Source organism: Penicillium subrubescens (assembly GCF_028828155.1).
Source record: "Penicillium subrubescens strain IBT 31985 chromosome Unknown utg000001l_segment0_segment0, whole genome shotgun sequence".
Taxonomy (NCBI): domain Eukaryota; kingdom Fungi; phylum Ascomycota; class Eurotiomycetes; order Eurotiales; family Aspergillaceae; genus Penicillium; species Penicillium subrubescens.
The window spans coordinates 1,503,934-1,524,384 of record NW_026643151.1 but is presented as its reverse complement, the minus strand read 5'-3'; the positions used below and the strand labels follow the sequence as shown (position 1 = coordinate 1,524,384).

Genomic DNA, 20,451 nt, shown 5'->3' with positions numbered 1-20,451 from the left:
CTTCTTGTCTACAGATATTGGTATCATGCTCATTCAAGAGTCCCATGTCGATGTCCCCACCACGGCCGATGGCCAGGGGACGATGCGTAAGTTCACGAGTCTCGCTCATGAGCTCCCCCGCCATGATTATCCAAGACAATGGATGTTCTACACAGCACCAGCCAACCCATCTCCCCAGAGTTAGATCAATGCTGATAAATTTTTGCAGGAATCTACATCTACCACCCCACAATCCCGGGCTACCCCAACGCCCGCTTCCCAGGCGTAGTCGTCTTCAGCGAGATCTACCAAGGTGCGATGCGATGATAAGCCCCCGGGATGATGAGCTCCGTTCGGAGAGACCTATCACCGGATGGGCCAACCACCATACTCCATGACGGTGCATAGGAGAAAGATGGCTGACGTTTTCTGTGTTGCTTTTCCAGTGACTGGCCCCGTGGCCCGCTTTGCGCGTCAAATTGCCGGTCAGGGATATATTTGCGCTGCCCCGTCTAGTTATCATGAATTTACGGGTCCGGAGCCGTTGAAGTATGATGCGGAGGATACGGATAAGGGGAATGCGTGGAAGATTGGGAAGGTTAGTTCTTTATATATCCTATTCTCCAATTATCCAACATGGATATCCCCTCACGCTGCAAGGCGTTGGCTATCCCCCCAGAACACTACCTCATCTCATCCACTCGATCGACCACGAAATGAATTGCTGACGAATCCCCCCACAATGGAAAAACAGAAACTGTCCGCCTACGACGAAGACGCCAGTCTATCAGTAGACTATCTCCTCTCGCTGCCGACATGCAATGGCCGCGTTGGCGCGACGGGGATGTGTCTAGGGGGTCATCTGGCGTATCGCTGTGCTTTGGATAGTCGGATTAAGGCTGCGGTGTGTTACTTTGCCACTGATATTCATAGCAAGACGCTTGCGTTGGGGAAGAATGATGATAGTTTGGAGCGGGCGGGGGATATTAAGGGGGAGTTGTTGATGGTGAGTTTATCCTCTTTGTGGTTGTGCCATTGGAGGGCTTTTGGTATTGTTAGAGGCTGACATAGTATACTTCTTCTAGATCTTCGGCAAAAACGACAACCACGTCCCGCCCGAAGGCCGTGACTTGATTCGGAAGACTCTGCATGACAAGGGCGTTCTGTTCAGTTTCTATGAGGTTGCCTGGGCACAACGTGAGTTTATCTATACACTTACTTTCTTTCCCACCCACTTTCTTTTTCTTTTTGTTTTGGGGAGAGTCTCACTGACAATGACATAGATGCCTTTATCCGAGATGAGCTTAGCAAGGGCCGGTACGACCCTGCCATCACCAAAGCTTGCTTTGAGATGCTACTGGAATTGTTCGGCCGGACCTTGAAGTTGGATCTGGGCGAGCATGATGGGAAGAAGTTGGTTGTTGAGGATGTTTGCTAAGTGGGTGTATCTTCCGTTGTGGGCTCCGCGGGTGCTCCGAGGTACGGGAATTGGGATTGGGGTTGGGGTAGGACAGGAAGCGTACAGAAAAAGGGGAATGGGATGACGGGTTGTTTGGCCTGGGAATGGTGGATTGGGAAGAGGGCTGGTGTGGATTGGAAGGGATATTCGGGGGAAGGATGGATGGGAGTACAATGGGTGACCCGGAAATGGGGAGAAGGAAGTTATACATACTCTATAGGGTCACTCTATAGAATACGTCTGTTGAGGCTAGCTTAGTAGGAGTTTCTGATCTAGTTTTTTCTGAGTATGAAAATATTAAATCACATCTCTAATCTTGAAAGAGTCTATACATACTATGTGATATGCAGTATCCGATCGACTTCGATCGACAGCTTCCCCTTCGGCGGGCCAGGCCGGGGGTGGCTGGTCGGAACCTTGGGACATTGGAACCTGACGGCGTTTGCAAATGCTGCGGTTACTCTAATCATCCTCGAGAGATTGTTTGATCTTGAAGATATTATTATGATATAGGTGTAGTGTTTAGAGTTATATAGTGACGTCGTGATTGGAGACTAGTAGCATTTTGCGTTTGTAGCCGGTTCCTGATTTGTTTTTGGGTCAGATCTTGGTTGGTCGGGCCAAGGACTGAAAGGGGAAGAGATCGCTGCTCGTCCCCATTGAAAGTGATATCGGATCATAACTGATGGGTGATGGACTCACTGTATGAAATCACGTTGTGAGGACTGTGCTGTTTCTGCAGAGAGGCACTCGGGAGAATACTACTGCAGCCACATCGTAGTGCATTTACTGGGTTACTTAATGTACTTCGTATCGATGCAGTCTATTCTATTCTTAGCGGGACCCGAGCTGGGATCACCCACGGATTGTCTCGGGGAACTGGCCGGTCCCTGGCTTCACAGTTTCTCCAGGGGAACATACGGGGTAAGAAAAGTGAAAGTGAAAGAGAAGAGTGAGAAAAAAAAAGAAATGAGCAGCACCCCTAGTACTACTGGTTGTAGACACAATCGCCAGGACGCGAGTTGGTCATTCAATACCAAAGAGGCTAGACAGGCATGGTTAGCGTGGTCGATTTCCCTGCTCGAGTGTCCCGTTGGCCTGAGGACGGAGACAGCAGCCAGCAACAGCAGAGTCTAAGACCCCAAGAGTCTAACACTAGGCGCTAGCCAACCACCACCACCGCCAACACTAATCGACTCTCTCCTCTCTCACCTCCACCAACCTCCACTCCATCTCGAATCCTCCTCCTCAATCCTCACTCACTTTCGCTCGCTCGCTGCCTCCGTCGCGTCCCCTGCCGACCTTGCGAACCCGCCCATTCGTACACACCGTCTTACCCGCCGCGCGATCGTGACTGATTCCCCCAGCCACGGGTCAGGGGACTCATCACAGAGACACCCCAAGCCCCCCATCAACTAAAAGTCCCACTCGCCGACCGAGGCGTTTCGCACCTTCGCTCTTCACTAACTTGTTCTCGGCGTCGTGAGCCCCTTCAATTCGCCATGGGTTCGACGCAATTCGGCAATTTCCACGTGAGTTTCCTGCGATCTTCGACTGGAATGCTCTGTGCTCCCCACCCAATCGGCGTGCTTTGTCTGTGCCTGCGCACAACGATTAGGCACGACACAGACAGTAGCAACGGCAATCGGAACGGGTACAATGGCATACCTAGGAGGCTAGGACTCAAGTCATGATCTGATCAGTCACTGACCGTCGATGGTTATCACAGGACTTTTGTCGCGATTCGACATTACCCGTCTGCAATGTTCGTGAGACTTTTTTTTACACCCGACAGCTTCTTGCTTGTTTGTGTTTGCGCCGTCTCCCCGCCCAGACTAACCGTGTGTTTTCTTGTCGTGTCTAGCTTTTCAAGGACAACCAGCCGCCTGGTATTCACTACGGAGGATGTATTTTGGAGGGTATTAGCCTCAGTGGAGATCGGAATCTTGCCAACCTAGGTATGCATGGGATAGGTCCTTCGAGGTCGAATAAGTGGGGATGGTTGGTTTTAACCGGAGATAGGCTCGATTATCTTTGCTTTCATCGCTATCCTGGTCTCGATTGCCCTGCTGTGGAGATCGGACAGGAAGCATGCCGCCGTCGGGCGTCGGTACGTATCTCCCGTGAAAATGGATTCGGAATTGGGGAATCGATTGGCTAATGTGTTTGCGTGGTATAGCGAGATGCAAATGTTCTTGCTGGGCTTTATCGTGATTGAGATTTGTGAAATCTTTACCGTCGGTGGTATTCCACTTGACGATAATGTGCGAAAGGTAGAGACCCGACTTGAACTCAATGCCAGCCTCGAGCCGGTGGAGGAGATCATCGTTCTAATTGTTGACTAGGGCTTTTCGGCGGTCCACATCGCGGCGATCACCGCCACTTCTTGGATCCTACTCATGAACGCGCTTGTCGGCTTCCAGCTCATTGACGACGGTACCCCAGCCTCAATTGGTCTAATTTCCGCGTCTGCTGTCGCTTTGTTCATCGGTACTGGGTACATCGCTCTCGACACCGCATTCTCTTGGACCGGCCATTTCGACTCCAGCCTAACGGGCAGCAACAACCGCAACATCGGCCTCTACGTGTTGTACCAGCTATTCCCGCTGGTTTGCCTGGTTCTGTTCTTCTTGCTCGAGACCGTCCTGGTGCTGCGGGTACTGGGCGAGTTTCGCCCAATGCGTATGTTCTCTTCACAGCCATCTATCTAGTGACAACCGTTTAACTAACTACCCCGTGTAACAGTCTACCTAGTTGGCGCCGGCCTGCTCTTCGCCATTGGCCAGATCTTCCAGTACGTGATCAGCACACACCTGTGCCAGGCCACATCTGGGAAAATCAATGGTGCTTTATTCGAAACCCTTTTCACCTTGCTCTCCGTCATGGGCGTCTGGGGCTTCTGGAGCAGTATCACTGAAGATGATTGGCCCCTGCCCGTCGGTGGTGGCTACAACTAAAGTAAAACGACGACTAAAAAAGCCAAGACCTTATGATTTCGAAGATCCGTCTTCTTCTAACGTGCTGATTCTTTACATTTTTTTCTTCTCTTTTACATGCTCGTTCAATACATACATGGAATTTTTATGTCTTCACAGACTCGCAGAGGCGTTTTGAGTTTCTTTTCCTGGTGACGAGCCCCTCCCCCTCCCTTTCTCCGTCCCTCTCCGCTCGTCAACGACGAACAGAGTCTTTTGACGTTGTGATACCACATTCCTCTGGATCATGTTTCACGATTTTTTGTTTTTGCGCCTGCTCTGCCTGTTATGTATCTCTTTCCCTGTTACCTGTTTCCATTTCTACGTGCCTTCACGGCAGGCGTAATCATGCTAATGCTCATATTTCTTCCCATCTTTCTGGGGATTATTCGACACGATTTTTTTTTTCCGGGTGGGAGATTGTGATGTGTACACGGGTCGGTGATTTACGTCTTTCCCCCCGGGCCTTATGGACATTTGTTTTTTTGGGTGTGTTGTTTTGCTTAATTTTTGTCTATTTGTTTGATACCTCTCCGTCATGTACTTAGGCTATATCTAATCCATGTTCCATAATCGATTCTTAATCTTGTGCTGTGCCTAGTAAGGGGCTACTCTGTTTGACTGGGAAGGTATACAGTGTTCCATCGCTATATGCGTGATCTAGGGACCGGAGACGTGTGAATGTTTGTGTTGGTGACGCATTATCGTGTACGTGTGGAGATCCTATTCTTCAGGAACGATGGCGGTTCTAATTGGGTTTGAGGTACCTACAATATGGAAGTTCTACAATGTACCCACCCCAATCAAACCGTACACTCGCCCAAAGTTAAGCTCAGATCTTTAAATTGACACCCCTCGCCTACCAGAATAGCTTGAGTGCACCTATCCACCTAAAAGAATCACCGCAATAACGCTCGATCCCCCTGATGTGACCTAGTGTGACCTCAATCTACCCAGTTTGCCTTACTTATACTCGCAGCTATCCGTATCAATATCACACGGGTGTTGCCCAGGTTGGTAGCATAGCTGCCAGTATTTCTTTGCTTGCGTTGTGAGGAGGGAGGGGGTGATGTTGATAGTGTGACGGGTCGGGATGCTGAAGACTACAACGTTGGTAGGCCGTCACTGAGTCTGGTTGGTGTTGGGAGTAAAGATAAATAGGAGCTTTTGGGCATTTTTCTGGTGAAGATCAGGTGGATATTTACATAAAGATTGAATTGGACAGTCGATTCTTGCTTTGTTATATTGTTATAGCCAATATGCGCATCGGTATTTCGACACTCTTTCTGGCGGGCGTGACAGCCGGCATGGCGAGTATGGAGTCCTCGTCTTCGAAAGTGGCGTCATCTTCGAGATTACATGAGCGAAGCTACGTTAAGCCTCTGTCTTGTATGTACTCTGCTCTGATATGATCCTGGCGCATGATAGAGACAGTGGCTATCGTCGCCACCGTTGAAATCATATTTCACACACCACTGTGTTATACTATACTAACCAAGCTATGTATGACCAGTACTCGAACAAAACAGACTCACAGTCGAACTTCTCCCCCCAACCTGCAATCTAAACGCCTGCATCGGTCTTACTGGTACAATCTCCTGTATCGCGTCTGCTCTACAAGCTAGAGATTCCGCCGCACTGTCGAAGTGTTTGACGAATGGGTTACAAGGGGTATGTATACATCTATCTACCGAGATCCTTTCCCAATAAATATTGGATGGTGTTTGCGCGATACTGATACTGATACTGATATGCTGCTTGTACAGATCTGTTCCTGCGCGGCATGCGTCCCCGCTCTTAGTAGCTTCTTGAACTCCCTTGGTATCTGTTTGTCGGTACCAGGTGGTGGTGGCAATGCTACTGCGACTCCGTCGATGCAGATGCAGATGAATACGTTTGTGACTTCGACTATGGTTCCGGGGAAGAGTGGCGTTAGTTGTGGGATGATGACTGTGACGCCGACTCCGAGTATTACGGTTTGAAGGGAAGGTCTCGTGAGAGTTCGGATTGTTGTGAGTTAGGGATAGTATGGATGTCGAGGCTGTGGATTGGATAATTGTGGTTATGTTGAATAGGAATGGAAATGGAAAAATGCTTGTTGTGCTAGGCCAAGGCCGTCTAATCATAATAGTGCTTCCAATTTCATATATACAGTGCAATGCGAGTACCAACGGCGAGAACCAGGTTAATCCCGGGTAAATCGAATTATCGAAGCAAAGTCAAAGTCCAGTGTCATGTCAGTATTGGAAAGGGTGGTGTGCAGTTTTCATGTCCAGGGTTCCGTCTGCGTGCTCAATAGCAACAGTAGAGAATTGAGTTCAAATTCAACGTCCAATAGGCGATAATCACGAAAGAGAGTCAGTCCAGAGCCCAGCTCTGAATCAGATCTTGTCGCTCATGAGTTTATAACCGTACCTTCACATCCACACAAGGGAGCGTCCATTCTCGGCGTCCCAGCAGACTTCGCAGCCATTCCAAGCCCACACCCGTCCACTCTTCCGGCCTTGATTCCACACCAAGTTTTTGCTGTGCGCTTTCTAGCGCCGCACCGGCCAATGCCTTTGCAGTCGAGTTGAATGTGTCAAAGACGAAGCCCGCCAGGCTGTCGCCCGGCAAGGGTGCCGCCATGGTGGCGTTGCCTGAAAGGAAGCTCTCGGCAGGCGCGGAGCTATAGCGCGGCGCGAACCAGTTACTGCGCAGATCGAATATGCATCGGTCGGACCAGTGGCAGGATGATACGAAGAGGATGAGGAGGAGTGCGGAGCAGTAGATGCATGGTCGGTGGATGATATAGGTGAGGGCGATGAAGGAGATGATGAAAAGAGGGGAGGCGTTGGTTGGAATGAATAGTAGAGGGAGCCAACTAAAAAGAGCAAAGTATGATGATTAGATTTGAAGGTAGTTTATTGTCGTTGCCCGACCTTGTATGCCGAGTTGGGTGCGTGCTTACCTGCGAAGACAGAACATGGTGGATGACGCCAGCCGGTGGCGGGAGCTGGGCCGAAGTGAGATGTATTTGGGGCGTGAGGGTGTATGTAGAGGGAAGGCTCTGTAACAGACTGGTGTTATCCACAGAGCGCCATGCGAGATGGAGATGACGTGTAGAGAATATCGAATGATTAAAAGTGATCGGACTCGAAGGCGTAGCGGCGATCGCCCAAGTGGTAAAGAGGGACTCGGCATCCGATCATGGGCGTATGGTAATTACCGTTATTAACAGATTCTAGCCACGGCACCAGCCACCGCGACGTTTTACTTCTCCAATTTGGCCGTCACAATCCTTTTCATCTCGCACAACCATCTCCTTCACTCTTCTTTCTCTTCAATACCCCATCCTTCGATTCGCAACCGACCCAATTTGGTCACTCACTTTCCCTTCATCAACTTGACTGGCTTTTATTCCTTTCTCCCTCTCGAAAGAGAGCTATCTGAGAGCTTCCTTAGCTTGGGTTTCGTGCGGAGGTCGCCTGTCATCCACGGCGCGCGGCAGAAATGTCCACCCCCAACGATCTCCAGGCCCTGCTGGCCAGCATTCGGCCTAGACCTTCACCATCGAATGCTCAACTTCAGGAGAACCCTCATTACCAGCGGCCTCAGCAGCCTCAGCAGCCTTACCAGCAGCCCTACCCTCAGGGCATGTTCCCGCCACACCCTCAGCACCCCCAGCACCCCCAGCATCACCAGCAGCAGCCGTACGATGGTCAGAGCTTCCCCCATCCCCAGCTGCACGGTTATCACCATCCTTCGGTTTCTTCGGCCATTTACAGTCCTTCCCCTGTGAATACTCCACCTCACCATGGCTCGGACATCCTCAGCCCTAATGTGCCGACTCCCCGTGCTGAGTGGCAGCAGCAGCCCTACGCGCCGCCGCCACCTCGCCAGCAAGCAAACCAGGATAGCGCTGCTAGCCTGCTCAACCTGCTGAGATTCAGCCAGGGTCCTGGTGCTGTTGCTCAGCCTGTCCAACCTGTCGCCACCGAGCAGCCTCGATCTCCCTCCGTTCAGGAGCCGGTCCCGTCGCACGGACGAAACATTTCCGCGTCAGACTTGGTAGCCACCCTGTTCGACCAGAAGGCGGCTGCTGCAGAGCCTCCAGCCGCTCCCGCAGATGCACCGGCACCAGCTCCTCCTGTTCAGCAGGAGGGTCCTAGTGAAAACACTCAGGACATGTTGCTACGCCTGCTCAACCGAGCTCAGCCTGGCCCGGCTGTAGTGGAGGCACCCGCTTTGGTTCCCGCTGATCAGCAAACTTCTCCCCACCAAGTCCTAGATGGTCATGTGTCGGTGTCGGACAAGGGCATCGAGAGCAGTTTTGAAATCTTGGACGTCAGCCCTGAGGAGATTGCGAAGCCGGAAACGGTCGCATCCCCCTCTAAGGACTCCATGTTCACCTATATCAATCCGTTCGATCAGCTGGCTGCCATCTCTCCTCAAAACAAGTCTCCGCAGTCCGCTTCCGATACCGAGGCCCCAGTTGTGGAAGTGACTACGAAGGAGAAGGTCAATGTCACTGCTACCATTGAACCACCTGTCGCTCCCCAAGTGGCACGCCCTCCGAAGCGAAACCAGTCGCCTATCTTGGAGCCTGAACAGCGGAAGGCTATGAATGATGTTGTCAACCGTCTCGTGGGTGAAATCGGTCGCTCCATCAATGGCACTGATTCCCAGCGTGAGGTTGAGTTGAACGTCGAAGTTCCAGCCACCCGGGCAAGAGAACCCGAAGATCTTCTCGCGTCCATTCGCAACCACATGCGTGAGACTATCGCCAGAGCTGAAGAGGTTCGCGCTGAGGTTGAGAACCAAGATGTTCAAGAAGCCACACAGCCTGAAAGAGACATTGAGCCCGCCAAGGAGGCTGTTATTGACAGTGCCCCCGCTCCTGTTGGCCAGAATGGCAATGAAACTGCCGAGGCCCTGCTTGACAGCTGGGAGAGCGCTGAAGACAGCGCCGAGAAGGACGAAGAACGTGTGATTTCTGTTCACAACTTCCCTCTTCGACCCTTCATCTCGATCACCGTGAAGCCGGCCACTGCCAAGCTTGTGGAGTTCCGTGATGATGGCATTATGGACATTGCCCGTCTCAAGAAGGAGTTTGACCAGCTGGATCGTTCGCTGACCGCAGCGACTTCGGACTACATTGTGTACGCTCTTGCAAAGACTGGCGGTATCAGAATCATTCGTCAGGACGACGGAAGTGACCGACAGGTCTTCCGTGCTACCCGTGACCGTGTGTTCAATGTCTCTCTTTGCACTACTCACGCGACCTCTGGCCAGTCTGAGGTCCAAGCCATTCTCGGCATTGGTGTCAGCGGTGCTGTCTACTGGGCCTTGATTTCCAGTGTTGGAAAGGATCTATTCGAGCAGGATGCTCTGGAAAGCGAAAGCTTGATCTTCCCGCCCTTCCCTGCCTCTGACGAGAATACTTCTGGCGGCCAGCTGAAAACGCGGGCCAAGAGAAGCTCTCGTCACCCCGACCTCTTTGCCATTGGTCGTGGCAAGAACATCTACGTGATCTCTCCCCAGGCGGCTATGTCTGCTGCTTACGGTGTCGCTGGTTCCCAGCGCACTGTCAACACCGAGAAGTTCTTCAAGGAGCGCGCATTGAAGATCTCAACTGGCAAGGCTGGAAAGGACTTTGCCTTCAGTGACGATGACACTGTCATTGCCTCTCTCGACAAGACCGGTCGTTTGCGTTTCTGGGATATCAGCGATATCCTGGATAACCCTTCCTTCCTCGAGGGCCAGGCCCCGACGGAGGTTCGGGTGCCCCTCAACACCTTCGTCACCGGTTCGCCTGCTGAGAAGTCTTGGCCTACATCTGTGCTGTTCCTCGATAAGCTTCGCGCGTACTCGCGCGCTATGGCATTGCGCTACGTTCTAGTGGGTCTCAAGCAGAACCACACCTTGCAGCTCTGGGATATTGGGCTAGGCAGGGCCGTGGAGGAGGTCAAGTTCCCCCACGAGAACGAGTCAGATGCCATCTGCAGCGTCGCGTACCACCCTGCATCAGGCATCATTGTCATTGGTCATCCCACGCGCAACTCGATCTACTTTGTGCACCTGTCTGCACCTCGCTACAACCTGCCGGCCATGTCCCAGGTGGCGTTCATCAAGGCTGCCACCGACAAGGATAGTACTCTGCCCAAGCCCGAATCGACTGCTTGCCTGAGTGGAATCCGGGAGATCTCTCTTGGTTCCAAGGGTCAGCTGCGAAGCCTGGAGCTTCTGCCGATTACCAAGTCTGCTGCTGATAAGCGCGGTACTGAGGAGACCGGCTTGTTCGAGCTGTATGTCATGCACTCGCGTGGTGTTACCTGCCTGAACATCAAGAAGGAGGATCTAGGCTGGACTGAGGACAACAAGGTCTCTCGTGCTATTGATGGGTTGGAAGCTGGTTCTATCGAAATTTCTGATCTCCAGACCTTCCCAAGCTACGTCACTGATGAGCCCTCTATCAATGGGGACACTGCGTCAAACCCGTCCCGCTCTGCCAAGGAGGCGGCAGTCAAGAAGGCAGACACCGTTGACGCGACTGCCGGCATTGCCCCATCGCGCAACGCGTCCCCCACCAAGGCTGCTCCCAAGAAAAAGTTTGCTGAGGAGGCGGCCAAAGATCAGACTGAGGCTCCCAGTAGCGCGGAGAAGTTTGACAAAAAGAAAAAGAAGAAGTCACCTGCCCTCACTTCTGAGACGAACGTGAAGGCTAAGGAGCCAACTGCCACAGTCGGTGTCGAACCTCTTCCCACTCTCACCCACAACGAGACCCTTGCATCATCCACCCCAGCCATGACCGCAGACGATACCCACGACCGTGCCATCCCGGCTGGTCTCACCTCTGGCCCAGTCCGCGCTGGCATCTCCGACGAAGCTCTCAACAAGCACATGGAGAGCCTTCAGACCAGCGTCTCCAATGAGTTCAACAAGACCATTGGCCGCGAATTCGAATCGCTCTACCGTCGCTTCGACGATGAGCGCCGGAGTTGGGATGCTGCCTCGTCCGCGAAACAGGATCAAGTCCTCCGCCTCGTCTCCAGCACCCTTTCTGACAACGTGGAGAAGAATCTGGCCCGCATTGTGTCGGACAGCATCCAGAATGAAGTCCTTCCTACGATTGCAGATGCCACCTCTGCCGCCGTCGGCAAGCAGATCGGTGCCGCCGTCTCTCAGCAGCTTGGCGGTGCGCTCAACGACGAGCTCCGTCAGGCCCTGCCTAAGGCTGTCAACGCTGCCGTGCAGCAGCCTGCCGTGTTGAAGACCATCTCGGACTCTGTCATCCTGAAGTTGTCGCCCCGTCTTGACACTGTTGTCCAGGATGCCATCGCGCCTCTGGTGGAGAACGCGACTCGCAGCACTCAGAAGGTTGAGGCTGATCTTGACCAGTTCTTCCGCTCGCAGGTGAAGCAATACGAGGCTCAGCGCCAGAGTGACAATGCCAAGATTGATCACCTGTCTGCTGCCCTCCAGGAACTTTCAGCCAAGGTTTCGACTCTGCTTGGACAGCAGGCACCTGCACCTGCCCAGCCCTCGGGTGATTCCGAGATGCATGCCATCATGAAGCTTTTCTTCGAGGACGGTAAATATGAAGCAGCAACTCTGAAGGTATGTTAACCCCGGATCCTTGACATGGGAGAACTGTCTATCTAACACACTTTTCCTCATAGTGGATCGAATCCAGCCGCCAAGCCGACCTTTTCGACCTCCTCTTCACCCGTATCGACCCGGAGTACATGCTCAACCTGAACGTGATGCTCAACCTCTCCGTCGCCGTGGCCGTGACCGTCTCCCTGGACACCAACATCGCCAAGCGCCTCAAGTGGCTGGAGACCGTTCTCACCATGGTCGATCCCGAATCGCGCCAAGTACGTCTTAGTCTATTATCCCCTCCCTGGTCTTCGTTGCTAACATGGCCTGTCCTTCTAGAACGCCGGAATTCGCATGTCCCTTGTCAGGAATGAAGACCTGCGCCAGGTCGTCCCCATTACGATGAACAAACTCGGCCAGCGCCTCCACGGCTTCTACATGACCGCCACCCAGGAGGCCAACCAGCAGAACAAGCCAAGCCCTGTGCTTGTTGACTGGGTTGTTCGGATGATGCACTTCACCCGCAAGATTCTCGGCGACTACACTGCACCCGTTTAGCTTCTCAAAGGCTAACTACACGACGCTTTCCTGAATTATGTTTTCCACACGCATCACCGGAGTCAACTTCGTCTTTCTGCATGATGTGTTACGATACTTGATGCATGACAAACCTAAACGCATGGACTGAATGGAGACGATACGCTCGGAGAGAGGTGGATCTGGATATGGGGATGAATGTGAGCTGCGGGGATGAATTGCGATATGATCCCATGAGGATGATTGATCTAATCGGGAAGCTTGAACTCGGATTCGTTGTCGAGCTTCGTAATGCCGAGTCTTGTCATGTTTATGGTTAATACCGGATCGGGCATTGTTCCTTTTTCTTTCTTTTTTTTTGATGTGCAATAGTGGTAGTTGTTGGGACTGGAACTTCTTCATTGAAGAAATTCTGGACCCTTATCTATCAATGGTTTTTCTCCTGTTTTTTCATTTGCTTTTTGTATCAATACCACCTGTGCGGTAGTTATTGATACCTGTATCAATGCATGGCGTCGGGTTCACTATGAAATTTTTCTTGTATCAATCTTTGCACCGGGGGCAAGTCGTTATGCCGTGTCGCGAGCGACCTGTTTCCCACATACGACTTAGGTTCAAACGCTTGCTATTTTTACTTCATGGTCTACATGGTTTACATTGTTTACATGATTTTGATCATTTTGAGATGTCATTTCAACCCATGACATCTCTCGCTCGCATACTCAGGTTACGATTATCAGTGACCGTCGATACAATGCCCAAGACGCATACAAAAGACAACCATATATTGGATCAAGAAAACAATCTGGGATGAACTTGAGATATTACAATAATACCACACTACTCAAACACCGAATACCTCCTTGTTAGCCGCAGCCCACTCCTCCAAACTAGTGACCTGCCCGGCATACTTCTTGAGATTCTGAACTCCCTCCGTATACCTCTCCCCTTCATACTGACTAGCGCCAGCCAAAGCCTTGACCAAAGGCCCTGCAACAAAGTCCGGCACACCACCTTCAATCAAGATCTTGGTACCCTCCTCCGCATCCACCTCCGTGACTTTAACATCCTTGCCAATCGCCCTGCCAAAGATACCCATAGCATCGCCCTGTGACACCAACTTCGGTCCACAAAGAGTGACAAAGTTGCGCTCTTGGGCACCGGATGTTGCCTGAATCCCCTGGGCAAGGAATTTCCCAGCAACACGGCCAATATCGCCCGGAGAGATCCAGTCAAAGCAGCTATTCGGGTAGGCAATCTTGACTTCACCCTCGCGAATCATACCCGCCCACCATCTCGCATTCGTATTGAAGAAAGCAGGTCGAAGAGCGATGTAACCATCACTACCAAAAACTTCTTTCAGGTTGAGCTCAACTTGTCCATGGAGGTATGGGATGAAAGCTGTCGGTTCGATGCTCTTGAGATCTCCCTGGACAGAGAAACTGCTCAGGAAGACCACGAATTCAACGCCAGAAGTCTTGAGTGCTTCGATGGTCCCGCGCATGTTGTCTTGGCTGCCGTAGGCAAGGTAGATAAAGGCGTGTTTGGCCCCGGTTGCGCGGACGGCGGCTTGGATGGTTTCCGGTTTGTTGAGATCGGCCTGGACACGCTCGAAACCTCCTGACTTTTCTTGATCGTCGGTCAGGCCTGTAATGGGCTTTGTGGTGTCGCGCAATGCGAGAACCACCTTTGCACCGAGCTGTTGTGCCGTGATGGCTGCGGCGGAGGCGACGTGGCCGGTAGGGCCGAAGATAATGGTGGTAGGAGCGGACATTGTATGATGCTTTTGAGCTTAGTATTCTTGAATAGATCGTTACTGTGAATGATTCTGAATGTCCATTTTGACAGCTTCAACTTCACATTTTTATAGATCCTCAAGTGATCGGCCATCGGTAAGTCGGAGGCCGGTGGGCCTGTCGGGGTTTTTACCTCCGACTTTTGATGCGTTGATATAGGGACTTAAAGTGGTACCTCGTACTCTAATTCTATTGATGTGTCCAATCAAAGTTGCGAGGAGAAAGGAAGCTTAACCTTCACTCGTATTAAGGTGCCCGCCACAAGCTGTCCGCTTGCTTTGAAATCAGGGTGGGGGCTGTCGGGAATACGAGTTCTACGGACGGCTTACCTGGTTGACTCCTTTAAGTATAATACAAGGCTCGGTGTATTCTTAGCTCCGAGTCGGTTTAATTTCTAACTATGACTTCAGCGGTAGCTTGTTTGTCCTCGAGCTTACAGCATGGTCGACAGGGATTGATGGGAGACCGGGGCGCGTATGTTCATGATGCCGACCTTGTTGTAGTATCAAGGTCTTCGCGATAAAACCTGCACTTTGCTACACATTGAAATGGGAATTACAAATACCCGATTCAGAGAGTTGTAATAATAAGGTATTTGAAGAGAAAAACTTCGTAGGGTGTTACACATCTATCTTTCAGAAATGAAGGGATTGAGCCATACTATGTCCACATTCATTTAGTCCGCAGCCTACCTATATAAGACCCCATATCATAGCATGATTCAGCATAAACCATATCGCATTTCAGCCGCGCAATTACGTAGCGCTGTGGTCTAATCACGGGTGGACACAATGCCCGACAGGCGAGCATATATATTTTTGAAAGCTATCGAAGTGATGTAGTCTCGTCGAAATTATTAGGGATCGCCGTTTTTATTCCCTTGGACTCGAGAATCCATTGTGAGAGAATAAGGCATTAGCATGAGGGTCTTCTGAGGAAGGATTTTAAGGGCTGGATCTGATAGTGAAAGTATCTTAACACACTAATGTAACTATTCAAAAGAGCTTTGATCATTGTGTCACGTAGCTACGCGTCATACTATCACTATCATAAATGTCATTGGCTACCCTTGTGCTCTGGTGCGGGGAACTTAACCGTTGACATTGTTAAGGGGCGGAGACATGGCTTTCCCAGCCTCCTTGAGCCATGACCTGAGCTTTCTTAAGTTTCTTAGCCAGCACCATCAAGCGATTAGCAACAACTCAGCTTAGTTATTGATTGCTGGGATACCGGCATTAATTGAGTCTAATATGTTCCTCTTTGACGTTTTGCAGAGGACTTACACAGTCGTGTTTCCTCCGACTGCCCCTAAGAATGATGATGCTATCCGGATCGGCCTGCTAGGTGCTTCGAAAATCGCGTTCGTGTTTCTAGGCATCATGAATTGACAGGATTATCAGCTGATTAAAACCATTGTTCAATAGACCGTTTGTGGTTGTGAATCCAGCCAAGTCCCATCCGGATGTCATCGTGGCAGCCGTGGCAGCTCGCGACATCGAACGCGCCAAAAAGTATGCCAAGACACATGGAATTCCTATCGTGCACGCATCTTACCAAGGTCCTGACACGCCCTTCTAAAAACTCGATGGTAAACATATACTCATTTGTAATTATTCGAACAGAGCTGATAGATGACCCCGCGATTGATGCCGTTTACGTGGCTCTGCCCAATGGCATGCATTACGAATGGGCCCTGCGATCAATTCACGCAGGAAAACATGTTCTTTTAGAGAAACCATCTTGCTCAAATGCCATTGAGGCAAAGAAATTATTCAATCATCCATTGACGACCGCTAAAAATGCCCCTGTCCTTCTAGAAGCCTTCCACTATCAATTCCACCCAGGCTTTCAGACGTTTCTCTCGGAGGTTCGCAAGTCTCCAGGGGCCATCAAAAACGTCCGTGCTGAATTTCACCTTTCACCGGGTATATTGGGATCTGAAGATATCCGGTTCAGATATGCCCTGGGCGGCGGTTGCATGATGGATGCGGGAACCTACCCTCTTTCTATCGCTCGCCAGATTCTGGGACGTGAGAAGATTCTCGAGCCCATCGATGTGCGCTACCGTGGGGTACAACCTGGAAAAGACGGAAGAGTCGGGGAGCCGCAAATTGACGAGGCAATGGAGGCAACATACCGCACGGCCGAATCGGTCAATGTCCACGTTAGTGGAGATCTTCTTCACAAAGGAAAATGGCCTTCATTTTTCCCAGCATCTTGGACCAGGGCCTTGCCCTCTTTCAAATGGCCGAAGGCATCGGTCACTTTTGAACCTGTGCTTGTTGACATGCCGAATGGCGAGGACAATAACTCGAGCCAGCACTTTGTGCAACGGACTCTGACCATGTGGAATCCTTTAATTCCAACCTTCTACCACCGGATCGATATTTCGGATGAGCACACACTACGCCAAGGAGACCACGTAACGAAGACTTGGAATGAGACAAAGTACAAAACGGCATATAACTGGCCCGAGGGAGACAGGCGTGCTGCAGTCTACAAAGACTGGTGGACCTCATATCGCTGCCAACTAGAAGAATTTGTGAATCGGGTGAAGGGTCGTGAGGGCTCTGGTGTGTGGATTGATGGGGCAGAGAGTATTGCGCAGATGGAGGTCATCGATCGGACTTATGAGAAAGCTGGATTGAAGCCTCGACCGACCAGTACCTTTGAGTTGTAGGGGATTTTGGTAATATGAGTTTCGAGGCTGCTGAGTTTACTGACCTCAGCCTATTCCATAATATCTCTTGTTTTTTCTGAGCATCATTTTCCGTGTTGATAGGTACTCCAGATCCGACATCGGGTGTCCTGTGTACTCGTGGACATAAGGGACTGAAGGATCATGCAGGGAAGGATTGGTGAGTGATGAATCAGGCTGTGGCTGCATAATAGAGGCTCTTGGCCTGGGGAAATGTAGGCGAAAGTGTGGGAAAATCTGCAAGTCCTCGTATCCCCGCATTTTCGCATCCTCGTGTTTTTCCTGCAGTAGTTTTGTGTATGTCATTGAGAAACCTGCTCATTATATCCATTTCAGTAGTCCTCTTGTACAAGAGCCCAAGCCAGGACAGCCTGTATAGGTATGATCCCGCCGAGGACAGATATTCCTTGACATATTGTTTTGCATTCCGGTGTTAAGAAAGCCTACTAATTGGTAGAATAGTCTACAGAGTAGAGGAGCAAGAGTCCATGTCTTTGCATTGTGACTCCGGCAAATGTATTTCTCTCTCAATGCCGAACTGAAACAATCAGCCGGCAGAAACTCCTTTTATCCACAGCTCTAGCTAAATGTGGAAGTGGCCGTTCGATTCCCGAAACAGGACTAACTACATCGGAAGATTTTCCGGGGTAGGCGTCCACCGTCAAAACACCCTAACCTTTTCATCAAGCCATCACGAGCAATAATTGGGTAAGCTACTCCACACAAGTCATGCAGGGTCCTGTAATGTTGTGAAGAATCCTTTTCAGCCGGTGTACTTCCCTTATTGTTTCTGATGTCATCCTGAAGCCCCTCAGAATCTCCTTGTAGGGCTAGTCGAGTATGAGTTTATTGGATTGGAATCTCTTTAGAAAGTCATGAAAGCTGGGCAGAATCTTGCGCTCAATAATTGTGACTATTATCATAATACGTGGCCTTTGAAAGTTCATCGATGCTTGGCATTAACGCAATTTCCTCCGAGAACCTCGTGATGCGGATGTAAACAGTTTTGATAGTCTTTGATTGTGATGCTGTCCATTAATCCCACAGGGAATGGTAAAGATCATGATAGTGGCGCTGGACGAACCTCTCCCATATTAAAAATTTACAATGAGAGAGCTATCTTACCATGAAACGCACTAAATAGTTCTGATAACAGTAATTTGGTAGATATTTCCTTAGTCAACAACGTGCGTTACCGGGATGTTCTTCAGGGCTCACACAACCGACGTGGCGCCGGAGGTACCTCGGAGGTAGACTCGGAGGGCCGAAGTTGAAAAGTAGTTTGCGGGGCCGACGTTTTGTGAAGAAATATACAGTAGACCCTGATTAACGATGGCTGAATTAGTTTTAAGTTAATTGACTAGGTAAGCCCCCTGGTGATCCACCTGTCCGCCATTGTCTCCACTCGCCAGGCACCCTTTTGTTTCCATTAACCGTAGTCTTCACCTCCTGACCCTAAGCCAAGATATTTAGGTCCTTTTATTGTTACATCTCAAGGCTAGAACTTGTAATGGCCCTTTTGAAGAAGCGCTTGGCAGTATTTGATGTTCAGGCTGAAGTCTTCTTGGCAAGCGTGTCGGCTAAAATATCGTTTGAGTATCTTCACGTCAGTTACAGGGGTCTTGGATTGAATGGGGAACATCCGTTTCTCATCGGTTGAAGGCATACATGGTGCGACGTCCGTTTTGCATCGGGGAAGGATATTCTTTGGTTAGCCCCTCGACTATGGCACGGCCTCCTTTAGGATGGTGACTACTGATTTGTATAAGTATCTGGGTCCATCCCTCCAAATCATAGCTTTTAATCAACAACAATTCTCATCATCGACCTACTCGAGAACAAAACACATCACTAAAAATGGTTCAACTCAAGACTGCTGCTCTGGCGCTCCTTTTCGCCGGCCAGGCGCTTTCCAGCCCTGTCGAGATCGACTCCCGACAGGCCTCCGTCAGCATTGATGCCAAATTCAAGGCCCACGGCAAGAAGTATCTTGGAACCATTGGTGACCAGTACACCTTGACCAAGAACTCGAAGAACCCGGCCATCATCAAGGCTGACTTCGGCCAATTGACCCCCGAAAACAGCATGAAGTGGGATGCTACTGAGCGTTAGTTTTAACTATTTCCATGCAACTAGTAGTAGCAGAAACTGATTTGGAAGACAGCAAACCGAGGCCAGTTCTCCTTCACCGGCTCGGACTACCTTGTATGTACGCCTGCGACATATGCTTGTTTGCTTTGTTCTTACATATCCTAGGTCAACTTTGCCCAGTCCAACGGCAAGCTGATCCGTGGCCACACTCTCGGTAAGTTCCTAGAACTGCATGTTTCTATAGTCATAGCCCCAACGCTAACCCCATCAAGTCTGGCACTCTCAGCTCCCAGGATGGGTCTCTTCCATCACGGACAAGAACACTCTCATCAGTGTCCTGAAGAACCACATCACCACCGTGATGACCCGCTACAAGGGCAAGATCTACGCCTGGGTAAGTCCCATCCACAAAATAAGTTCAATCAAGCCCCCTTTCTAACATATCCAAGGACGTCCTGAACGAGATCTTCAACGAAGACGGCTCCCTGCGCAACAGCGTCTTCTACAAAGTCATCGGTGAAGACTACGTGCGCATCGCCTTCGAGACCGCCCGGTCCGTCGACCCCAATGCCAAGTTGTACATCAACGATTACAAGTGAGTTATAGCTCTCTCGCCCTCGCGAGATGTTCCTCTTCTGACATTTCAAAGCCTGGATTCCGCCGGTTACTCCAAGGTGAACGGCATGGTCAGCCACGTCAAGAAGTGGCTTGCTGCCGGTATTCCCATTGACGGAATTGGCTCCCAAACCCACCTGGGCGCTGGTGCCGGTGCTAATGTTGCTGGATAAGTGTCCCCCTGCCTTCCTATTTATTTTAAATAGATAAACTAACAACCTCTTACAGCTCTGAATGCTCTTGCCGGCGCAGGAACTAAGGAGATTGCCATCACTGAGCTTGATATTGCTGGTGCTAGCTCTACTGACTACGTCAATGTGAGTTTCCGAGAAAAATAACCCCCACGTGTACCTATGGTAATTTGCTCATGACTAACATTCATTCCAATAGGTTGTCAAGGCTTGTCTGAACCAGTCCAAGTGTGTTGGAATCACCGTTTGGGGTGTTGCTGACCCGGTGAATACCCATCCCCTCTTACATAAAAGTGGAAATGATTGGTATACTAACATTGCATGTTCTCTCAGGATTCGTGGCGCTCTAGCTCCTCCCCCCTGTTGTTCGACAACAACTACAACCCCAAGGCTGCCTACAACGCTATCGCCAGTGCGCTTTAGAGGCGTGGCTCCAACATCTGTTCGAAGATAAGGTCTATTATTGAGTTAAGTTGATTGTACTACAGATTGTCTGATTGTTTACTTGTGAATGTAAGGAGCTTGGAAT

General features: G+C 50.5%; 8 protein-coding genes across 8 annotated transcripts; 6 read left to right on the top strand and 2 right to left on the bottom strand.

Annotated features, from left to right (window-relative positions):
• Nucleotides 1–25: 25 nt before the first annotated feature.
• Nucleotides 26–1,417, top strand: N7473_000466 (dienelactone hydrolase family protein; the record flags this gene model as incomplete). Its single annotated transcript, XM_057146406.1, has 6 exons — nt 26–86; nt 209–292; nt 426–577; nt 734–985; nt 1,065–1,176; nt 1,263–1,417. 6 exons carry the CDS (start codon nt 26–28, stop codon nt 1,415–1,417), a joined length of 816 nt encoding a protein of 271 aa, XP_057014292.1.
• Nucleotides 1,418–2,940: 1,523 nt separating this feature from the next.
• Nucleotides 2,941–4,395, top strand: N7473_000465 (chitin synthase export chaperone; the record flags this gene model as incomplete). Its single annotated transcript, XM_057146405.1, has 7 exons — nt 2,941–2,970; nt 3,168–3,203; nt 3,303–3,396; nt 3,461–3,548; nt 3,618–3,711; nt 3,784–4,120; nt 4,184–4,395. 7 exons carry the CDS (start codon nt 2,941–2,943, stop codon nt 4,393–4,395), a joined length of 891 nt encoding a protein of 296 aa, XP_057014291.1.
• Nucleotides 4,396–5,672: 1,277 nt separating this feature from the next.
• N7473_000464 (uncharacterized protein) lies at nt 5,673–6,395 on the top strand (the record flags this gene model as incomplete). Its single annotated transcript, XM_057146404.1, has 3 exons — nt 5,673–5,802; nt 5,927–6,084; nt 6,180–6,395. 3 exons carry the CDS (start codon nt 5,673–5,675, stop codon nt 6,393–6,395), a joined length of 504 nt encoding a protein of 167 aa, XP_057014290.1.
• Nucleotides 6,396–6,816: 421 nt separating this feature from the next.
• Nucleotides 6,817–7,380, bottom strand: N7473_000463 (uncharacterized protein; the record flags this gene model as incomplete). The annotated part of the gene is made up of 2 exons (XM_057146403.1): nt 6,817–7,276; nt 7,364–7,380. 2 exons carry the CDS (start codon nt 7,378–7,380, stop codon nt 6,817–6,819), a joined length of 477 nt encoding a protein of 158 aa, XP_057014289.1.
• A 525-nt stretch (nt 7,381–7,905) lies between these two features.
• Nucleotides 7,906–13,154, top strand: N7473_000462 (uncharacterized protein; the record flags this gene model as incomplete). The annotated part of the gene is made up of 3 exons (XM_057146402.1): nt 7,906–12,012; nt 12,075–12,272; nt 12,334–13,154. 3 exons carry the CDS (start codon nt 7,906–7,908, stop codon nt 12,550–12,552), a joined length of 4,524 nt encoding a protein of 1,507 aa, XP_057014288.1. The 3' UTR covers nt 12,553–13,154.
• A 221-nt stretch (nt 13,155–13,375) lies between these two features.
• On the bottom strand, nt 13,376–14,305 carry N7473_000461 (NmrA-like family protein; the record flags this gene model as incomplete). Its single annotated transcript, XM_057146401.1, has 1 exon — nt 13,376–14,305. One exon carries the CDS (start codon nt 14,303–14,305, stop codon nt 13,376–13,378), a length of 930 nt encoding a protein of 309 aa, XP_057014287.1.
• Nucleotides 14,306–15,481: 1,176 nt separating this feature from the next.
• On the top strand, nt 15,482–17,125 carry N7473_000460 (Gfo/Idh/MocA family protein). The gene is made up of 3 exons (XM_057146400.1): nt 15,482–15,687; nt 15,752–15,885; nt 15,950–17,125. The coding sequence occupies exons 1-3, from the start codon at nt 15,578–15,580 to the stop codon at nt 17,005–17,007; spliced, it is 1,302 nt and encodes a 433-aa protein (XP_057014286.1). The 5' UTR covers nt 15,482–15,577; the 3' UTR covers nt 17,008–17,125.
• Nucleotides 17,126–18,882: 1,757 nt separating this feature from the next.
• N7473_000459 (endo-1,4-beta-xylanase) lies at nt 18,883–20,345 on the top strand (the record flags this gene model as incomplete). Its single annotated transcript, XM_057146399.1, has 9 exons — nt 18,883–19,132; nt 19,190–19,230; nt 19,282–19,330; nt 19,389–19,510; nt 19,566–19,711; nt 19,766–19,884; nt 19,960–20,048; nt 20,122–20,187; nt 20,256–20,345. The coding sequence occupies 9 exons, from the start codon at nt 18,883–18,885 to the stop codon at nt 20,343–20,345; spliced, it is 972 nt and encodes a 323-aa protein (XP_057014285.1).
• Between the last annotated feature and the right edge of the window lie 106 nt (nt 20,346–20,451).